A 19,093-nucleotide genomic window follows, 5' to 3' on the forward strand; every position below is an offset into this window, starting at 1 on the left:
TCTCCCTGCAAATTCATGCATCAGCCAAATGAATTTCTGCACCCTTGGGGCACTGCTCATGGAGAGCCTGGACCTCTGGCTGGCCCAAGATGGTAAAAACCAGTATGGTCCATATAATCCAGAGCACCCCAGGTGTCTCCTCCTGAGTTGGTATTTTCAAGAGTCAGGAAGACAAACCAACCCCCCTGGAGAGGAGCTGGGGACAATCAGCAGGTGAGAGCTGTCACAGCAAGAGGTACTTGGTGTCAAAAAGTATTTTAGTGTGTGTATGTGGCTCAGGGAACAGAGGGTGAGCAACCTCCTGTGTCTTTGGATGGTTTAGCACATCAGTTAATACAGATTTTCCAGTTTGCAAGGGCAGTAGCCTTGGTGTAAGGAGTGACAGAGCAGAAAGGACGTGGCAGACACCAGGGATGAGCTGAGCTCATGGTGTTCCCTGTCCAGAACCATGGCATTTCAGTTCCATGACCTCTCTGCATTTCATCCCTCTTTTCACAAGTGGGATGGTGTATGTGGATTCACTTTTCTGCACTTTAAAATTCTCAGAGTTCCAAACTAGATATTTCTATTGCTTTAGCCAATGAAGGATGGGGAGGTTTCAACCTGCCAAGTTTTCCCTTAATTTGCACATATACACTGCTAGTGAATTTGAATTCAGGTCCCAAACACTGCAGGAATGTTGGCCACCTATAGGTCCACATGGAATGGTGATCCTATAACCCCCAAACCGAGCAACATTTATTAATGGCTTATCTGAAGTCTCTGTAGCAAACATTTCAATCCCTTCAGCCAGGGAGAAGTGGGTTACTTTGTGAATATCAATGCAGATCAAATAAAACATGTCTCAAGGACAAATGTATTTGTTCTGAAAATTTGGCCAAAGAAATCAGAAAGGGTTCTTTAAAATACAGCAGCCTAGAGCAAGTTTTTATCTTCCTTTTTGAGCAGTGAAAGTTGATGATCAAGCTATAATTTGAAATATGTGGTAGGATACAGCAAAACCAATGCCACTGAAATTGCCTTGCAGTTTGAACACATGGATCTGAAGATTTGACAAAAACATTTTCTTTGTTCTACAGACATGAGACCATTTCCCTTTCTTTTTCCTTTTATGTGTAGCACCCCTGGATTATTTTGCACTGATCACAACTGCTCTGGTGTTCTCTTTGATGAATCCACTTGTTTGGTTTATTTTGTTTGGTGGTTGTTGTTGTTGTTGTTTTCTTGGAGTTCCTTTTTTGGGGCTAGTGGGTGGGTAAGATCTTATTTGGCATGATGGGAAAGGGACAGTTAATTTATGTCATGGATTTGGCATAACTGGGCCATCAATCTCAACAGAGCATATAGAAGAAGAAGAAGAGAGACCCAGAAATTCAGTTGCTGCTTTCTTCCTTTTCTTACGTGAAATGAAAGCAAAAAAAAACCCAGAAATAGGAACCTTCTGGTTCCAGGCTTCATGGAGCAATCCTGGGACTATCAGCAATGCTGCAAAGGGAGAGGGGAAGGAGGGAAGATGATGACTCACATGAAGTTTCCCTGTCATGATTTTGCTTCATCGTTTTGTGTTCTCTGGATGACTTAGGCAGAGACTCTTTTCCCTCATCTCTAATTTGCTGCCAGATGAATATATTGAGTAGCAGGATATTGAGAAGTCATGGGAAACTAATGAGAAATGCCTGAATGAACTCAGCATGTTCCTGCACTTGGCTGTTAGGCTTTAATATCCCAGGGGTGATGGGCAGAGGGGGTACAGGGGCTGTGCAGCTCCTTGGTTTAGTGCCAAAATGGGACAAGGAGTATTGGTTTTAAACTAAAAGGTGGTAAGTTCAGACTAGACACAAGGGCAATTTTTTTTTATAATGAATGTATTGAAAACCTGGCATAGGTTTCTCAGGTAGAAGCTCCATCTCTGAGAACATCCAAGGTCAGGTTCTGAGGCACTGAGCAACTTGATTTAGATGAACATTTCCCCTCTCATTGCAGGGAGGTTGGACTAGATTGAATTTAAAGATTCATCTTAACCCAAACTCTTCTTCAGTTCTACCTGTTTGGCTCGTGTGATTTTGGAAATTCACTTACCTAGAATTGTTATTCCACCTGTTATTTTGAGGTGTGACAGTTCTGGCTGACTACAAATCCTTACTACACTTTTCCTTCTCACACATTGTGTTGATTTCCTTCCCTGAGCTCCTGTTCTGCTGGGTGCTGGGGGGCCTGGCTGTGAGAGAAGGGCTGGTTGGTGAAGGATGCTCCTCATGGAATGGCCTCATGGCAGAGAGCACAGCAGACACTGAGCATTTTCAAGATGCTGGCTGTAAACTCTTGGGCAGGGATTCCCTGTCTTTCTGGCCTGTTGTGTTTCTGCTGCTTTATATATTCTTTGAGGTTACTGGGAGTTTCTGTGGATAAATGGGAGGAGACTATATGCTCTTTTATTCCTTAAAATGTATTTCAGAGCTGCCTGAACCTGGTCCAGCAGTAATATGACAAAAGACTTTTTCTTTTGTGATGGGCACAGCTGAGAGCATGGATGCCAGCAGCCCTGGACTGCATGATCTTGATAAACAGATTGCAGTGTGAAGGACTGAATTGCTGCCATGGGTATTTTTTGACCAGACCTAAAGTTATTTCTCCAGGAAGAGCAATGTATACCAGGAAAGGGGTGCTCCAGTCCCAGATGGGCAGCTTTGCCTTCAGCTCATCTCTGATTCAGGTAGTGTTTTACCCTGAGGAGATGAAAACACCCCGAGAAGCAGAATAATGTGAGGGAGACATCTGTGTTTCACCACACACTTGGCAAGGGGAGGTGGCAGCAAAAGTTCCTGAGGAGGTTTGTCAGGGTCAGTAACACTCCAGAGATGCAAATCAGCCCCATGGCAGCCTGGCAATGACTCAGCCTTTCCCTACAGCATTTTTTTTTGCCCATGTGTGTGATACTGCTGCAAAGATGGGTTTCATTTTTACAGACTTATCACCTTCCTTGGGCCTTTCATGCAGCAGAATGATGAAAGGCAGGAACCTTATGGCAGCTGAATAAAAGTCATATCCCAGCAGCTGTGAAAATGTCCCTGCCTTGTTTTAACAAGGAGTCCATGAAAGGGCACAGTGATTGTCTTGGGTTGCAGTGCAGGCTGTGCCCAGCAATGTGTATTCTGTCCCCATCTGCTGCAGCCGGGTGGGGCAGTGCCCCTGATCTCCTGGCACATATTCTCTGCTAATGGGCCATCTTTAAACCAGCTGGGCAATCATCTTTATCTTCCCACAGCCCATCCTCCCTCCAGCAGATATCTCCTGTTCATGGCCAGTGAGTCCCAGAGCATGACTGATAAAATTCCATCATCCCACTGGGAGATGCTCCAGCCAGGGGAGGAGCCAAGCCTTTCCTACCCAGAGAAAAACTGAGATTTTGGACACCAAGGCACCTTCTTTCCACTGGATTCCAGAGGAAAGCCAGACCCTTCCACATCATCCCTGCACCTTCAGAGGAAACTGCACCTTCTCCAGGAGCACTGCTCCAGCTGAACCACATCTGCCACTGCAGGAGGATGCAGCCACCATTGAATGGGACTGCTGCCACCACCCTGACTGACTGACGGGTGTCAGCTTGGATTCTGACTCTGGCAGGGTTGGCATTGTTCTTTGTAATACTGTATTTCTGTTTTAATTTTCCTAGTAAAGAACTGTTCTTCCTAATTCCCATCTCTTTGCCTGAGAGTCCCTTAATTTCAAATTTATAATAATTTGGAGGAAGGGGGTTTACATTGTCTATTTCAAAGATAACCTTCTGCCTTTATTGGCAGACACCTGTCCTTCAAACCAGGACAGTGACACCACCCATGGATGCCACCTTTTATCCACAATGGCTGCTTTCTCTCAGGGCTCTTCAGCCATCCATAGTACATGCATCACCCCAAAATCTTGCCTGGGGCACCCAGCACGTGCCCTGTGGGCTTCTCACCATGTGCAACTCATGTTGATAAGATGGGTCTGTGCCTCTTGAGCCCAGCAAAGGGTGGTGTGAGCACAGGAGAGGGGCTGCAGAGCCATTCAGCAGTCAGGGTAAGGCCCTTCCCTCACAGACAGCTCTGCCATCTGATTTCAAAGTTTTCTGCCTCGACACGTGGGATCCTGTGCCTTGTGAAGGAGGTAGTCAAGAGCCTTGAGTTCTCTCAGATAAATGGCTCAGGCTCAGAGCATTGTGGCTTGATGTTCCTGAAGCTGATAATCCTAATTAACAGGCTTTTTCTGAGTCCCTTTTATACCACTCCAGCAGCCCAAGTGGGCTTTAAAGGGAATGGAAATTACCCCATGGAACGTTTTCCCTGGAGATGTTGCTATGCCGACCTGCTCAGAGCAGCTATTGAGGCTTCCCAGCTCTCCTCTATCCTGCATTGTTCTCACTGGCACAGAGGCTCAGATGGTGCCAGAAGTGTGACTGGGACAGAGAGGGCCCAGACTATTATTTGCTTTTTCTGGAAGATGTGGGTAGAAGCAGAAAAAACAAGTAGAGAGGGGTAAAATCATGTCAAGCATCAACAGCAATGGAAAACCAAGCTGAAAGACCTGAGAGTCCTTCTAATGAAAAATTGAGTCAATTTTCTCATGCATAATCCTTCAAAAAACAAAAAAATAAAGAATTTTTTTTTCCTTTTTTTTTTCTATTGGAGGTCTGCAGGCAATAGGGTTTCCCCTGGGTGCCTGGGTTTCCTCACCCACCTGATGGGAGCATTGGGAGGCAATGTTCTTCCCCAGCCCCCTGCCCTCCGTGGGCTGCCAGAGGTTGTGTGGTGCTGTTGGGTGATGGAGTCATTTCTCCATGAGGGAAAGCTGCTCCCATCTCATGCAGGCAGGATTTTTTTGTGTCTCCCCCCTCACCCTGAGGCACACAGCTTGGAACATTCTTGATTTTTTGCCACTCTCATTCTCCTTAAATTCAATCTTCCCAAGGCCTACAAATCTGAGGCATTAAGAGGAAGACAAATTATAATGAATGTATATTAGGAATATAAAAAGTAACGACTTAATTTAACTTTCTCTTCTCCCCCTTCCCTCCCCGTTCATGACCTGATGTTTTTAACATTTTGGGAACTGCTAAATCTCAGCGGGATACACAGTGTGCCAGGGAGAGCTGGAGGGGCTCCATTTGGGCTTTCTCTGCCCCAGAAAGCAGCACCCTGCCTCCCTGTGCCTCAGTGACAAAAACCAGCACCTCCACTGGCATCAAAAGTGGGGTTAATAAAATGATTAAAATGTTGAAGTGCCACAGATGTGGCTGTGTGAGCCCAGGGACAGGAGGGTGGCCCTTGAGGCCATCTCCAGAGCTGGGGTTATTTGCTCCAAAGCCACCAGCACAAATGGGGAGACAGAAAAGCTGCAATAAAATCCAGCAAATATCACTGCCAAGCCTCCTCCACCCCAAGACACTTGGGGAAACATCAGATATTTTATTTACAATGGCAACAGGCTGGAACAAGCAAGGCCTTCTCCTGCTTTAGAAATAATGACTTTAAATGGCTGAGGCTGCTCCTGAGCAGGGCTGGCTTGAAGCAGCTTCTGCCTTTCTTCAAGAAAAACAACAAACCCAAAATTATCCACCACCCATCAAAGATATCAGTGACATTTTTCCCTACTTTACAACAAGACAGTTTTGTCTGGGGCAATAAATAAATTAACCAGCTGCAGTAATCCTATCAGCAGGGGGACAGGGACAATTTTTACCCTTCTTACAAGGTGTAGATAGACAGTGGTGAGGATGGGAAGTGTATAATGTTGTTTATTATGTATAATAAGAAGCATCCAGAAATCTCAGTTAAGGACCAGGCCCCAGAGTGCCAGCCCCTGTACAAACACACAGTAACAGAATCCCTGTCCTGAAGAGCAGCCAGGCTAAAAATGGTTCCTTATGCAGCATAATTTGGAGGGGAAGAATAGGAATTGGAGGCAGAGAAATGAAAAAATCAGCCTTTTTCCTGATTTTCTTTTATATTCCAAACAAAGGCCACAAGACATAAATGCTGAGATCATGGTTTCCAGTCCCCATCATTAGATATTAGATAGTAGAGTGATAGGATCACAGAATCATTAAGGTTGGGAAAGACATTTTATGATCATAGTGTCCAAATGCAAATTTAACACTGCCAAGAACTCCATCAAACCATCTCCCCAAGTGCCAAATCTCCACATCTTTTAAACATCTCCAGGGATGGTGACTCCACCACTTCCTTGGGCAGCCTGTTCCAGAACCTGATCACCCTTCCAGTGAAGAATTCTTCCCCATTATCCAACCTACACCTGCCCTGGCACAACTAGAGCATGTTTCCTCTTATCCTGTGTCTTGTTATCTGGGAGAAGAGACTGTCCCACCCCTCATCCCACCCTCCTGTCAGGAGTTGTGCAGATCAATAAGGTCTCCTCTGAGCCTCCTTTTCTCCCCCAGCTCCCTCACTCATCAGGCTTGTGCTCCAGACCCTTCTCAGCTCTGTTCCAAAACTGACCCCAGGGGCTGAGGTGTGGCCTCACCAGTGTCCAGCAGGGATGGACAGGTCACTGCCCTGGTGCTGCTGGCCTGGGATGTGTTTGTCCTCACCATGGCAGGGGTGGGAATGTGACATGCTGGTCCCTGGGGAGGGGAGACAGGAGGTGGGCATGAAGCTCCTCCACCAAATCCCTGGGAAGGGGAGAATGTTGAAATCTCCATGAGAGGAGAATATTTTTTCTTTTTTGGCTTTTCTTAGCTTTCCTCTTTTTTTTTTTAAATTTTATTTTTTTAAGATTCTATAGAAAATTAAAAACATGATTGAATTTGTGCATGCCTTTACTTATTGTGCTGTGGATGATGGGCACAGATTTCCCTAAGCCAAAAAGCCCCCTCCCTCCTCCTTCCCCAGCCTTAGTAATCAGCTTCCTTGTGCTCCAGCCCACGCTAGACTATTTTCCTCTGTCAAATCCTCCATCATTGGTTAAATTACCTGGGTGTGTGTTGGCTTTATCTTTTTTTTTGGTGAAATCTTACAATCTTTCCAATCTAGTTTGTCCTGGTCCCTGTCATCCTCTTAGGTTTTTGTACACCCTGATTTTGTAAAAGGTCTAATTCCAACAAGTTGCTGCTGTAAGGGCTGAAGCCTGTTCTCCAGCACCCATAATAATCATATGTGTTCACCAAGAGCTTTGAAACCACAGCAAATTGCAGCTGCTCAGGCTCCATTGCGCAGGGCTGTTAATTTTTCCCTTCCACCCTCCTTTTCTCAGCTGTTCCCCTTCCACATTTCTCTCCCTGCATTCAGCCTCCACTGCCTGCACACCTTTCAAGCCAGTTGAGGAGATATCTGGCACAGCCCTGGTTTGCCACCGGGGTGTCCTCTCCCACTCACCCCCCGACAGCTGCTCCCCAAATGTGAGGCTGTGCTTTGCTCAGAGCCTGCCAGCTTTAATCCAGGATGCTCTTTCCTTTTGGCTCGCCACAGAGATCACAGGACCCTGTTTAATCCAGCTCCCTGTCGGTGCAGGGCTGAGTCATAGGAGGTTTTTCTGTTGCTACATTTAATAACGCTTTGCTACAGGGAGCAGAGCATCAACCAGCCTGGCTGGGAGTCGGCACTGTCACCCAGCAGCTTCCCTTGTCTGCAAGTTGTTTTGATTCTTTTCTTAGACTTCTCCCTCTCTGTGTCTTTCTCTCTAAAACATTAATTTCCTCTAATTAGAGCCTCCTTAACAATTCTTTTTTCCCCCCCCTCTCCTCAGTTAATTTCCTCTAATTAGAACCTCCTTAATAATTCTTTTGCTAAATCAATTTCCTCAGTTAGAACCGCCCGCCACAATTTCTTTCCTCCCTTTCAAAAGCTGTCGGAGTAGCTAAGCAAATTATGCTTCTGAGTAACCTTTATCTCTTCCTTGGTATTTTTAAAGAACTGTAGCAGGTTAGACAGGCACAATTTCCCCTTTCAGAGCTCTGCTGGTCTGACCCCATTAGGTTATACTTAGCTGAGTGTTGTACTATTGTATACTTAATAAGATGCTCTAGCTGTTCATCTGGAACCCAGGTAAGGCTGCATTTGTGAATGAATTAAACATGACACTTCTTAATTCAGATCAGATTTAGCAGTGTCAGAATCCGTCTTTAAACCAGATCAAATTGCTCTCCAAGAATGTGTGAAACCTCCTGCCCCTGTTAGCTGCCCTGAGAGTCAGACTTTCCTAACTTTTCCTCTGCAGCCATGCCAGCTTTCTCCTCTTGACAAGTCTTTTAAATTCTAATTTTTTTCTAAACATGCTGATTTTAAAAAAGATATTTTTTTTTGTTTCTAATTTACACAGTAAGTAACTATTATCAGCCCACTGCTTTTCACAATCATGCTGTGGGCCACATCAGCAGCTGGTGTGAATGGGGAGGCAGCCAGGTGACACATTATGGACCTTGGGCCTGAGCTTCCTCTTCCTTATTATGCAGTTTCTCCCCAGCAGAAATTGTGTTATGCATTTCTCCACCTCTTCAAGATGGGACCACCTCATTATGTCTATCCTTCTTAAAATCCATCAAGGACAACTCAGTCCATTTCCTGATTTTGTGAGGAAACAGGCCAAGTGATGATGGCAACTGGGAGGGGTCATCCAGTTAGAGTGAAAACTTTTGTTTGATGCAATTATGAATAAAATAAAGAAGGGAACACATCTGAGCTGCAGGAATGCACTGGTGGCTGTATTCCCATTCCTATACCCCTTCCTCAGGTTGGCACTGATTACCCAGCACAGGTCTGATGGCATCAATGAGTGTCACCAGGTGGGACAGCACTGCCCCTCTGTGATTCACAGCCCATTGACACAGGTCAAAGAAAACCACCCCACAACAGGCTCAGGAGGCTTCTCTGGCCTTTCTCACAAAGATTTCCTCCCTCTTTTGGTTGTGCCCAACTGCAGAGCCTGCTCCCAGTCCTGGTCATGCAGCAGGAATGTCACCCTGGGCTGTGAAGAGTCTGTTCCAAGGCAGGTGGAGCAACTTCCCAGCCTGTGAAGTGCTTTTCATCACCGTCTGGTGGGAATCAGCAGTGCCTCAGTGGGTGGGTGTCCTGGAGTGATCCATGAGGAGTGCTTCAGAGATGCTCTGCAGGGAGCTGGGGGAGGCTTGCAGCAACTCCATCCTCTCCTCAGTGCCACCATCAGATGTCTGGGCAGGCCCAAAACGTTGCAGCCAAGCTCAGCTACTGTGGGAAAGCTGCACTGCTGTCCTTTTCCACACTGTTTCCTTCTGACCTTTCTGAGCTTCTAGCACCCCACAAAATCTGTTCTGGTGGAAGTGGTGCAGAAGTAGCAAGATGTATTTTTATTTCCTTTGCAGTCTTAATAACTGTGCAGAAAACTCCATTTGCCATCACTTCACTTGAAATTTTGGAGTAGGATTGGATGGAAAAATGAAATGCATTAAGGCTTTTGTTTTTGACAAAATCCCTAATGCTTGAGATGGGATTAGGATGTTTTTGAGTAATCTTACAAGGAGTACAATGCTGGTGGTGTTGGAGAGAGGGTTGTCTGGGAAAGGGTAGATTCTCTAAAAAGATATGTTAGAAGGCTAAAAAAAAGCTGTTTGGTTCTTCTCAGAAGAGATGAGAGAGCAGGAAGAGGGAATCACCAGGTCGGGTTGTTCAGACTGACAGCCGGCTACAACAGGGGAGACATTCTCTGTGCTCCTCGAGAAGCCCCTCCTGGTGCCCAGCCCATCCCAGCTGAGGCCAGAGGAGGGCTAGAGATAGAGATAGGCAATCCAGTAGACGATGTTGAAGAGCAGGAAGGCGGTGGGGAAGAAGACGCGCGAGTAGGAGTCCAGGCGGGATATGTGGATGCGCACCCGCCCCTCGCGCCACATTCCCGTCTGGCAGTCCTCGATGCAGCAGAAGAACCTCTCACACTCCTTCCCCTCCAGGCACGGGGAGCCAGGGTCCTCATCCTCATCCTCCTCCATCTCCGGGGGCCAGTGCATGATGTGGTTGATGTTGATGGCGGTGTAGGTTGGCATCACCTGTGCACCGGCAGGTGGCTGTGAGGGGGACAGGCAGGCAGGTTAAAGGGGAGGAAAAGGCAGCAAAACACATCCTGGACACCATCCCCCAGCCCAGTGGTGATAGATCAGCTCAGCATGGTGCAGTTCAGTGGAGAGGGATGACTGATCATCCCCAGTCTCTGCACCTGGTTGTGAATCACCACGTGTGTGTACTGGGGGAACGGCAGCTCCCTGCATGATTCTGAGTGTTCTTCTGGCACCCCAGGGCACAGAAAAGCTCTGATTGCACTGATTCCCCATCTGTGCCAATAATAGTCAGTGCAGAAACTTGACCTGTTCGATCTGTTCTGGTCTCTTTGCTCATTTCCCTGAGCTCAGCTGTCTCTGAAGACACAGCACGCAGCCCAGATGTGTCTGCTGGCTGCTGCCAGTTACTGGAGAAAAGCTGGGGAAAAGCTGTGTGGCTCCTCTTGGCCTCATGGAAGAGCTCTGTCCACCCTGGGAAATGAGGGTGGGGGGATATGAGATGTGCTGGGAAATGAGCCTGGCCCAGAACAGATATGTCCTCTTTCTGTTTAAACTCTGGCCCAGTTAATGTGTCAAAAGTACCTGCCATGAACTCAGACAGAGGATGAGGATGAAGAGAATAGTGACCACCACGGGCTTACTATTCCCACACTCGAGAGGTCCTCTGATGGAAGACCATAAAAAAAGGTCAGTTTCTGCATCTCTGTGACTTAAAACACATCTGTAATCCAGATACAGGTGTCTTAATGGCATTTGCATTCAGTCATGTGAGTCATTCTGAACTGTTCTGATAAGAGAGCACAGGCTGCCTGGCTCTGACAGGGGCTTCCTTGTTTTAAGGGAGCCTCACCTGCTTTTTCTGATTGTGTCTCACCTCTCAGACCCAGAACACAGAGTGGTCTGAAGACTGGATGAACTCAGTGTGAGTCAGGCACTAAACCACATCAGGAGTTTCCAATGCAGGCTCAGGCAGGATATTTTTAAATAATTTGGGGTTTTAACAGCCTCCACCTCTGCTGGCCCCTATGACCTACCAGCCTGGCTTTCCTGTGGCTGTGCTCCAGTGGTTTCTTGTTTCCCACCAGGTAGTTGAGCGTGGCATACTCCATGAGGGCAGCAAAGACAAAGATGAAGCACACAGAGACAAAGAGGTCCATGGCTGTGATGTAGGACACACGGGGCAGGTGCTTGCGGGAGATGGTGCTCAGGGTGGTCATGGTGAGCACAGTCGTGATGCCTGAGAGAGAAAACAGCTGCCTTAAGCACTGGCAAGGAGCACTTGTGTCTTCTACACACATCCACCCTCAAAACACCCCCATTTTCCCTCTACTCTGCTTGTCTGGTCTCATTTTGGCTCTGCTCAGGCAGAGTCTGGTCTTGAGGAGCCTCTGACAATGCTCTATGAAAAAGAATGCAGTTCAGAACTCAGGTATCACACAGCCCATCAGTGTGGACTGGTAAATGAGTGAGAAACTCAGGCTCTGCATGAAGCTGGGTTGGTCAGGCAGGGCTTGCCCTCAACTCCTGTCCTCCATGTGCCTCAGCAGACATTCTGGAAGGATCTATTCCATGACCTTCCCAGGCACAGAGGGGAGGCTGACAGGTCTGTAGTTCCTGGAGTCCTCCTTTCTACCCTTTGAAAAAATGGGGGAAATATTTCCCCTTTTCTGGTTACTACCATGACTTTTCAAGTATCATGAAGAGAGGCTTGGAAACACACTGGCCATGCTCTGGGATGGATCTTATCAGGTCCCATGGATATATGGATGTTCAGGTTCTTCAGGTGGTCTCAAAGCTGATCTTGTCTTGCAGTGAGAGGGACTTTACTGCTCCAGTCCCTGTCTTGCAGTCCATCCACCTTGGAATTTGGGGAGAGAGGCTGCTAGTGAAGACTGAGTCAAGAAGTACCTCAGCCTCTTTCTCATCCATTTTTACCAGTTTTCCCATTGTATTCAACTTGCTTTAACCTTCCCTTTCTGGCAGACAAACCTGGAGAAGCCCCTGTTAGTATCCTCCTCATCCCTAACCCCTTCCCTACACAACTGGGCAGTGTCCCTGTGCTCCTCCCAGGATACTTGTCCCTGCTTCCACTGCCTGTGCATTTCCTTCTTGCCCTTTAGTCTGACCAGAAGCTCTTGTCACATCCAGGATGGTCTCTTGCCTTCCTTCCCTGATTTCTTACACTTGGGGATTGACAGCCCTTGTGGTCTTTGGAAAATGTCCTGAAAAAATCTGCCAGTGCTGTTCTGCTCCCTGGCCATCAGGCTGGCCTGTGGGAGATACCAATCACAAGGTTCCCTTTATTTCCTTGGTCCAGTTCCTACCCTTACATTTCCAATCTGCCCCTGGCTATTCTTCAGAGACAGCTCTTCACAATCTATCCACTCCTTGATGCAGAGAGCAAGCACGTAGGAGGTGATAAGGAATTTCTTTTGACATGAGTGGGGCTTGGAATTGTTTCTGCAGAAGCAGCAATGCTCACGTTTCTGCTTCCAGGGATGAAGTGTCAGGAGCCAGCACAGGACCAGCTACAGGAGCTGGTACTGTGATCTCATCCACTGATTTTCAGGATGTGGGGAAGAAGCAGGAATCCTGTTTCTCCTTCTCTAGCATGCACCTAAATCCACCTGCCACCCTTTCCTGAGGTCGCCTCAGTGGCTCTGGGGATGAGCATGGCAAAAGATTTTCATGTTTTCCTGCCATGCTTGCATCAGCAGATGTGATGTGACTTCCCATGTTTTTGAAGTGCCAGTGGAACTGGTCCAGTTTACATCTCCCTAATGTAGGCTGGCAGGCTCAAAATGTGCTGGGGATCATTTGTATTAAGTACAACAGGGGCTGTGGAGAGAATACATTATTCTTCATGGGCTGTAATCCCTTCTCAGAGAGGGGGGCCCCTCTCCTGGGGAAACTTGCCTTTGTTTTTTGAGACAGTCACTAGAGCTGTGCACATTTTCCTCTTGTATTCATTCCTTTACCAGCCACAGACTATGGCACACCCTCACCTTCATTGGAAATGACACCCTCCTCCTCCTTCTTTTTCCATGAGCACCAGACTAATTAATCTTGAGAGGGAGGTGGGGAGACATGGCCATCATGGATGGGCTCTGAATAGCTGATGGTCCCTCCTCTGCTCTCCATGCCCACAGAGACCTGCAGGCTGGGCTGGGAATGCTGCCTCCAATTAAAGGCAAAGTCAGTGGGGCTGATAGGAAGGAGAGCACTGGGAATCACAGCTTGCTGAAAAATGCAAATACAGCCAAAGGGTATTAAAGACTCACAGAGATCTCCCCAGCACCTATTAGAGCAGCATCCAGCCTACAGAAACATTTCTCCTGCCTCAAGGAGCCACTGCAACTTGCTGACAAAACCTGTATAGGCAGAGCTGTTGTCACTCTCTGGGTCCTGTGGGGTGACTGGCAGAAAAAGATTGTACCTACAGAGCTTCCAGCTCCTGCCAGAGCCTGGAACTCTGTGGATGCAGCCAAGCAACTTTGCCTATTAACCCTACAACCTTGCTGTCAGCAGCCCTACACAGAAACCTTGAAAAGTTGTGAAGAAACGTGGAAAATGTGCAAGTGACAGGAGCCCTTTGGGCAGCCCTGCAATGCCACAGCTCAGCCCCTCCCTGTCCCTTTTGGTGCATGAGAATATCCCATTCTCAGCTTGGGAAAGGCTGTGCTTGGGTTTCAGATAAAGCCATGAGAGTGAGGTGCTCTACTGAGATACCCAGCAGCCCAAGCCAGCACAGCTGGAGATTTGGTTGAGCTGTGGAATGTTACACACAGGAAGCTGAAGGAGTGAAATATTCTCTGGTAAGCTCAAAAATGCCAGAAAACAGCCAAGTGCTTCAGGAGATTTTGTAGCCCAACACTGCCAGTCTGCTTGCCTGACAGAGTTTGACAAGCATCAGACATGCATCATCCTGCCTCTTACCCAGAGACGTCCTGGCTGGCGTAGAGTCTCTCTTGATCCAGAAGGAAACCCAGGAAAGAACAACAGTCAGGATGCAGGGAATGTAGGTCTGGATGGCAAAGTAACCCATACGTCTGCTCAGGTCAAAAGAAACTGTCATCACCATGTACTCCCCTAGGAAAAAGCAACACAGACATTGGAATCATAACATGGGGCTGCCTGAAGCAGGACAATCAGCAAAGTTTCAGAATTTGGAGTTTCTGGTGAGGTTTCTCGTTGTTTTAAGTGCCTGTCCATCAGGTTTTGTAGCTGCCCAGGTTGTTAACTTCACGTGGCTGGCTGAGTAGCTTTGGTGACTCGCTGGTTTTGTTGCTAGTGGGTTCTGTGGCTACCTGGCTGGCTGTGTATCTGTCCTGCTTGATGTCTTTGTGACTCATTTAAGAGCTGACTTGGTGGCTGCCCAGCTGGCTGTTTGCTTGGCTGTCCATATGGCCACCAGGCTGCACTCATACTGGCCTGGCTAAGGACTCTGTAAAGCACACAGTTTGGAAAAGTTTCAGGGAAGGAACTGCAGACAGCATTTATCTTCAGCTGATTGCTGCAAGGGTTTCTTTTCTATAGGAGCTCTTTGGCTGTGCCAGGCTGCATGGCCTGGCTTGCTAACGAACTACCTGAGCTGTGACAAAGGAAGTGTCCTTCAATCACTTCCACTGAGAGTCTGCTTCTGCCTCTGCAAAAGGCATGTGGTGCTGCACATCCTAATTGCTCATTTGGCAACTTAGAGTGGTGGTTCTTTCTTTTTTCAGAGGCTCACAGTGAGTATTGGAAGAAAGCCACCTGACAGCTCTGGGGTTAAGATGGAGCTTGCAAGCAATTACCAAAAAAAGAGAATTACAAACATCAGAGGGCCACTGGTGCATTCAAGACACTTTCACTTCTTGTCCCAGTTTGTGCTGCCTTTCTACCCTGGCTGCCACTGTTAAGAGCAGCAGCTTCTGCAGAGTGGGAGAAGCACTGCTCTTTGCTTTTCAGAGGGCTTACAAGCATGAGCTCACCCCACCTGCAGGAATCCAGAGGCTTTCCTCAGTTGTCTGTGGCAAGAAAAGGGGATGTGAGCTATTGTGAGGAGGAGGAGGAGGAGCTGAAGGTCTTCCATTATTTAGTATCTTCACACATGCAGCCTTCCCCCTGTCTCTTAAAGCACAGTTCAGGTGTTCATCAGCCTGACAGGAGTTTACAGAGGGAAACACTGAGACCTGCAAGTTCTAGTTTCTCCACCCTCATTTCAATCATAACCATCACCCAGAGATTACACGCGTGCACACACTGCAATGGGAGGGGATTTAAGTTCCCTCTCCTCTCCCTCCTGACCCTTCAATTAGGGACAGCTTCATTCACAGCATTGTCATCCCACAATTCACAGATGTCAGTGGTTCTGGCCTCTCCTTGCTCCATCTTCCCCTCACCCTTCATCCCTATCACTTCTGCTCCCTCTAGCCAAGATCCATCCCTTCACTTTTAGGTTTTTTTTCCCTGACCACGCTGTTGTAACCTTCTTTCCCCACTCCTTTGCCTCCCACCAGGTCTCCAGCACAGAGGTGCTCCCATGGGCTGCCCCCTTGCCTCACCTGCCCCAGTCCTGAGGACTTCTGAGGTGTTCCTCAGCCCAGTGAAGTCGAACTGGTAGAGCCTCCAGGTGCGCTGGTCAGACACCTCGATGGAGTAGCGTCTCCAGCGATAGACAATCTCCTCCCGGGGGTATCCATCTGGGAAAACCCATCCACACATCAGTGGGACAGCATGCCACGGACCCCACCCTGGCTGCAAAAGCACTGGCATCTCAACAGAGCTGTCCTGCAGACATGAACCCTTCAGGCAGGCGTTTCTGGTGCCTTCTGTTCAGATTCCCACATGGAATGGGAGTGGGGACTGCATCTCCCCTCCTGTGCTGCTTCAGATCCTGGGGATGGGAAAGGCACTGCCACAAACAGAGCCTTTCTAAGGACTGCAGTGCTGGGAATGAGGTGTGGGCTGGTCCAAGAGGACTCTGCTGGTTTGGGGAAGAGCTTGTTTGAGGGTGGCAGAGCAACAGAACAGTGTGCCAGGGAGCTTGTGGAGTCTCCCTCCTATGATTCTGGAGTCAAAACTCTGGTTTCAAAACCCTACCTGGCTGCACTACACAAGTGTAGTCTGCTCTAGGTGACTCTGCCTGTCAGTGGGACTGTTCTAGATGATCTCCAAAGGTCCCTTCCAGCCCCCACTGTTCTGTGAATCTGTCACTCCACCAGCCTGAAATCTTTAAGGGTTTCAGCTCCCTGGGACAGCTGGCACCTCATGAGTGCCATCCCAGGCATGAGTACATTGGGAATACAAAGCTGCCAGCATGGTTCTGCCTTCTCTGTGTGCTCCCTGTGCCTCTTGCCTGGGAGTTGATCTATTGAAAAGAAGTGGTGCACTCTCCATGGAGAACAAAACTGGTCCTGAAGGCTGCAGCACAGCTTCTCCTGCCTCTGGCTTTCTTGACAAAGAAACCAGCCTGCTGTGAAGCAGGGACCTAGGAGAAACTCCCTAGGAGGAGGATGGAGTAAGAGCTTGGCAGCTAACTAACAGTGTGTTTCTAATTATCAAGCGTGTACAGCATGCACATTAATTAGCAAAGAATGAGGGGAGGTGGGAGATGAAGGGATGAGATCTCAGTATGCTGCCTCCTTCTGAAGCACCTCAGAGCTCTGAGCTGCATCCCTTCAGTGGCAGGGAAGCAAGAGAACCTGGGCTCAGATGATTAAATCAGATTTCCCACCCACGCACAAGGACAGGGATCTCTTGGTGCAGAAAGGCTCCCTGCAAAATTACCAGAGGAGATGTGATAACATCAGAAGCTCTCTCTGCTGAAGAGTCTGGATGAGTAGTGGCTGAGATAGAAGGTCTGAGTTCCCCTCCTTTAGAGCAGAACATTTCCAGACTTCACTCAGAGAGTGGGAGAAGGGGGAGGATGCAAGGCAGGACAAGGTTCCATTTGTCCACTAGAATATATTTGTGTGCTGTCTGGAGTGACCAGAAGGTCAGTGAAATAATCTCTTCCAACCATCCACCCAAATTAAGGAGAAACTCAGAGATGTTGTGAGGCTATCCCTGATGACCTCTGCTAGCCCAGGAGTGGGAGGATGCTTCAGGCCATGAAGGGTAATGGCTCAGGAAGGGTGCCATAGAAATTAGGTGAAAAAATGTACCTAAAAGGGAGGGTGATTTCCCCAGAAAAGTTACTACACTGAGGTTTCTCTAGCCTTCTAAAGCTGTCTTTAAAATATGTATACTCACAACTGGAAAAAACCAAAGGGCAGGAGTGAGTGTCCATTGGGAAATTCTGCAGCTGGAGCAGACATTCAGCCTCAATTGTCAGCCTGAGACAGGGAGAGAGAGAGAAAGAGATTTTGAGCTGGTGAAGATGGTTTGATTCCAACACCTAAATGTGACAGAAGCATTCTCACTTCCTTGAGAACTAATTTGCTGAAGATCAGTCTGTTTGCAGGAACATTCCAAACCAAAAATATACGTTCGGATATTTTCAAGGTGAGGAAAAACATCTAAGTTTCACCTTCAAAAAGCCCTTCTGCTTATGGAAGTGAGAAGTTATGGGAGCAAAGAGCCAAATACTTATTAACAGAATAAAACAGCTGGACTGACCAAGACACCATTTTAAAGGATTTTAGTTTAGGGAACCACTTGTCCATCTTTGTTCCCTCCCTGCTGGCGGTACCTGAGCGTGTAGAGCACTTTGCCATCGTTCCAGATGCGGAGCAGCTGGTTGGGAGTGGTAATCCAGTGGGAGTCAGCCCGTTTGGAGTTCCTGAAGAAGGTGTCGGGGATCCAGATGCGGCTCACCATGTTGGTGTTCAGTGTCAGAGCCTTCAGCGTGCTGTTGAAGCGCAGGCGCCGGTCGTACCACGTCTGGGCAAAGAAGATGTCAATGGTGTATTCCTGCCAAAGGCAAGGAAGAAGGGGATGTTCTGAGAGGCATGCAGGCCAAGCAGAGCCTGCTCCTCTGGTCTGCAGCCTGTCACAGACAGAATATTTATTTTCTCAGTCTGGCAGCTGGTGTTGGTGAACACTGACAGGTTTCCAGGACATCCATGGCACATTTAGGAAGAGCTCAAGACTCTGTGTTCACTGGTGGGCTGAGCCTGGCCCTTTCCCGGAAAACCAGGATCATACAAACAAGACCTTGGGCTTCCTCTTGGCAGACAACTCAATATTCCCTTTAAGCACAGGCATGAAGGGGCAGTGTGGATGTTGTCTGAACCCAGCCTTAACTTCAGCTACACTTTTCAATCACAGGCAGGGAAAGCTGCTCACCAGCTTAGCAGAGAAGGCAAGCAGACAGCTCTTTCTGGTTTTTATTGGGGTACAGCCCAGCCCTGTTCCACACACCTAATTTGTACATAGAGCAGTAGTAGTGTTGTGCATAAATGTAGTGACAATCCACCCCTTGCTACAGGATTTGCACTGCAAAGGGTTCACATGAAAACTCAGAGCACTGTAGGTCCTTGGGCAAATACCTTTTGTTGGAGATTAGAAAAGAAAGCTGGGGCTGCATGGTCCCAGCTCTGGGTGCAACCAGTTAAAAAATCCTGAGTCTCTTGCTGACAGAAGAGAGATTTTTCATCATAATAAGGACCTTCAGTCTTGGTAGGAGAGTGTGTCCTAGCTCATGGATAACTGGCAGTTCTGGGAGGCAGCTCCTGCCTGGATTGGACTGGCAGTAGCCCACACCATTAGCCCACCACTCTGATGCTCGCTGCTGCAAGTCAATTTGCTCCTTTAACTCTTTTTCAGCCTGCCTGAGAAGGTGATAATTAATGCCATGCAGGAGCAAGTCTGGCACTCAGCAGCTGAACCAGACCCCAGACCCAGTTCCCCCAGTGCAGTCCCCTGCTCCTGACAGCTCCTGACGTGACCTCTGGTTGCTGAACCTGCATGACCCCCACTGCCTCCCTCTCTTTTGTGTGCAGAGATGAAGAAAGTCTGACTTTGCCATCCCTCCCTCTCATTCTCCTCCGCCCTCTATTGATTTATCTCGGTGGAATTTTTATGACTGCAGCACATCCTCCCCACGCTGCCCTCGCTGCTGGTTCCGAGCTCCTCCAGCCAAGCTGCTAAAAT

General features: G+C 48.0%; 1 protein-coding gene across 1 annotated transcript in view; it reads right to left on the minus strand.

Moving 5' to 3' along the window:
• Window positions 1-6,725: 6,725 nt before the first annotated feature.
• LOC306808328 (gamma-aminobutyric acid receptor subunit gamma-4) overlaps window positions 6,726-19,093 on the minus strand; it is a 36,023-nt gene continuing 23,655 nt past the window's right edge. The window contains exons 4-9 of the mRNA XM_079318790.1: window positions 17,691-17,911; window positions 17,252-17,334; window positions 15,562-15,699; window positions 13,955-14,107; window positions 11,053-11,255; window positions 6,726-10,027 (exon numbers count right to left, since the gene is read on the minus strand). Coding sequence (XP_079174916.1) covers window positions 9,734-10,027; window positions 11,053-11,255; window positions 13,955-14,107; window positions 15,562-15,699; window positions 17,252-17,334; window positions 17,691-17,911 — 1,092 coding nt within the window. The 3' untranslated portion in view covers window positions 6,726-9,733. The remainder of the gene's footprint in view (window positions 10,028-11,052; window positions 11,256-13,954; window positions 14,108-15,561; window positions 15,700-17,251; window positions 17,335-17,690; window positions 17,912-19,093) is intronic.

Source organism: Erithacus rubecula, assembly GCF_903797595.1.
Source record: "Erithacus rubecula genome assembly, chromosome: 15".
Taxonomy (NCBI): domain Eukaryota; kingdom Metazoa; phylum Chordata; class Aves; order Passeriformes; family Muscicapidae; genus Erithacus; species Erithacus rubecula.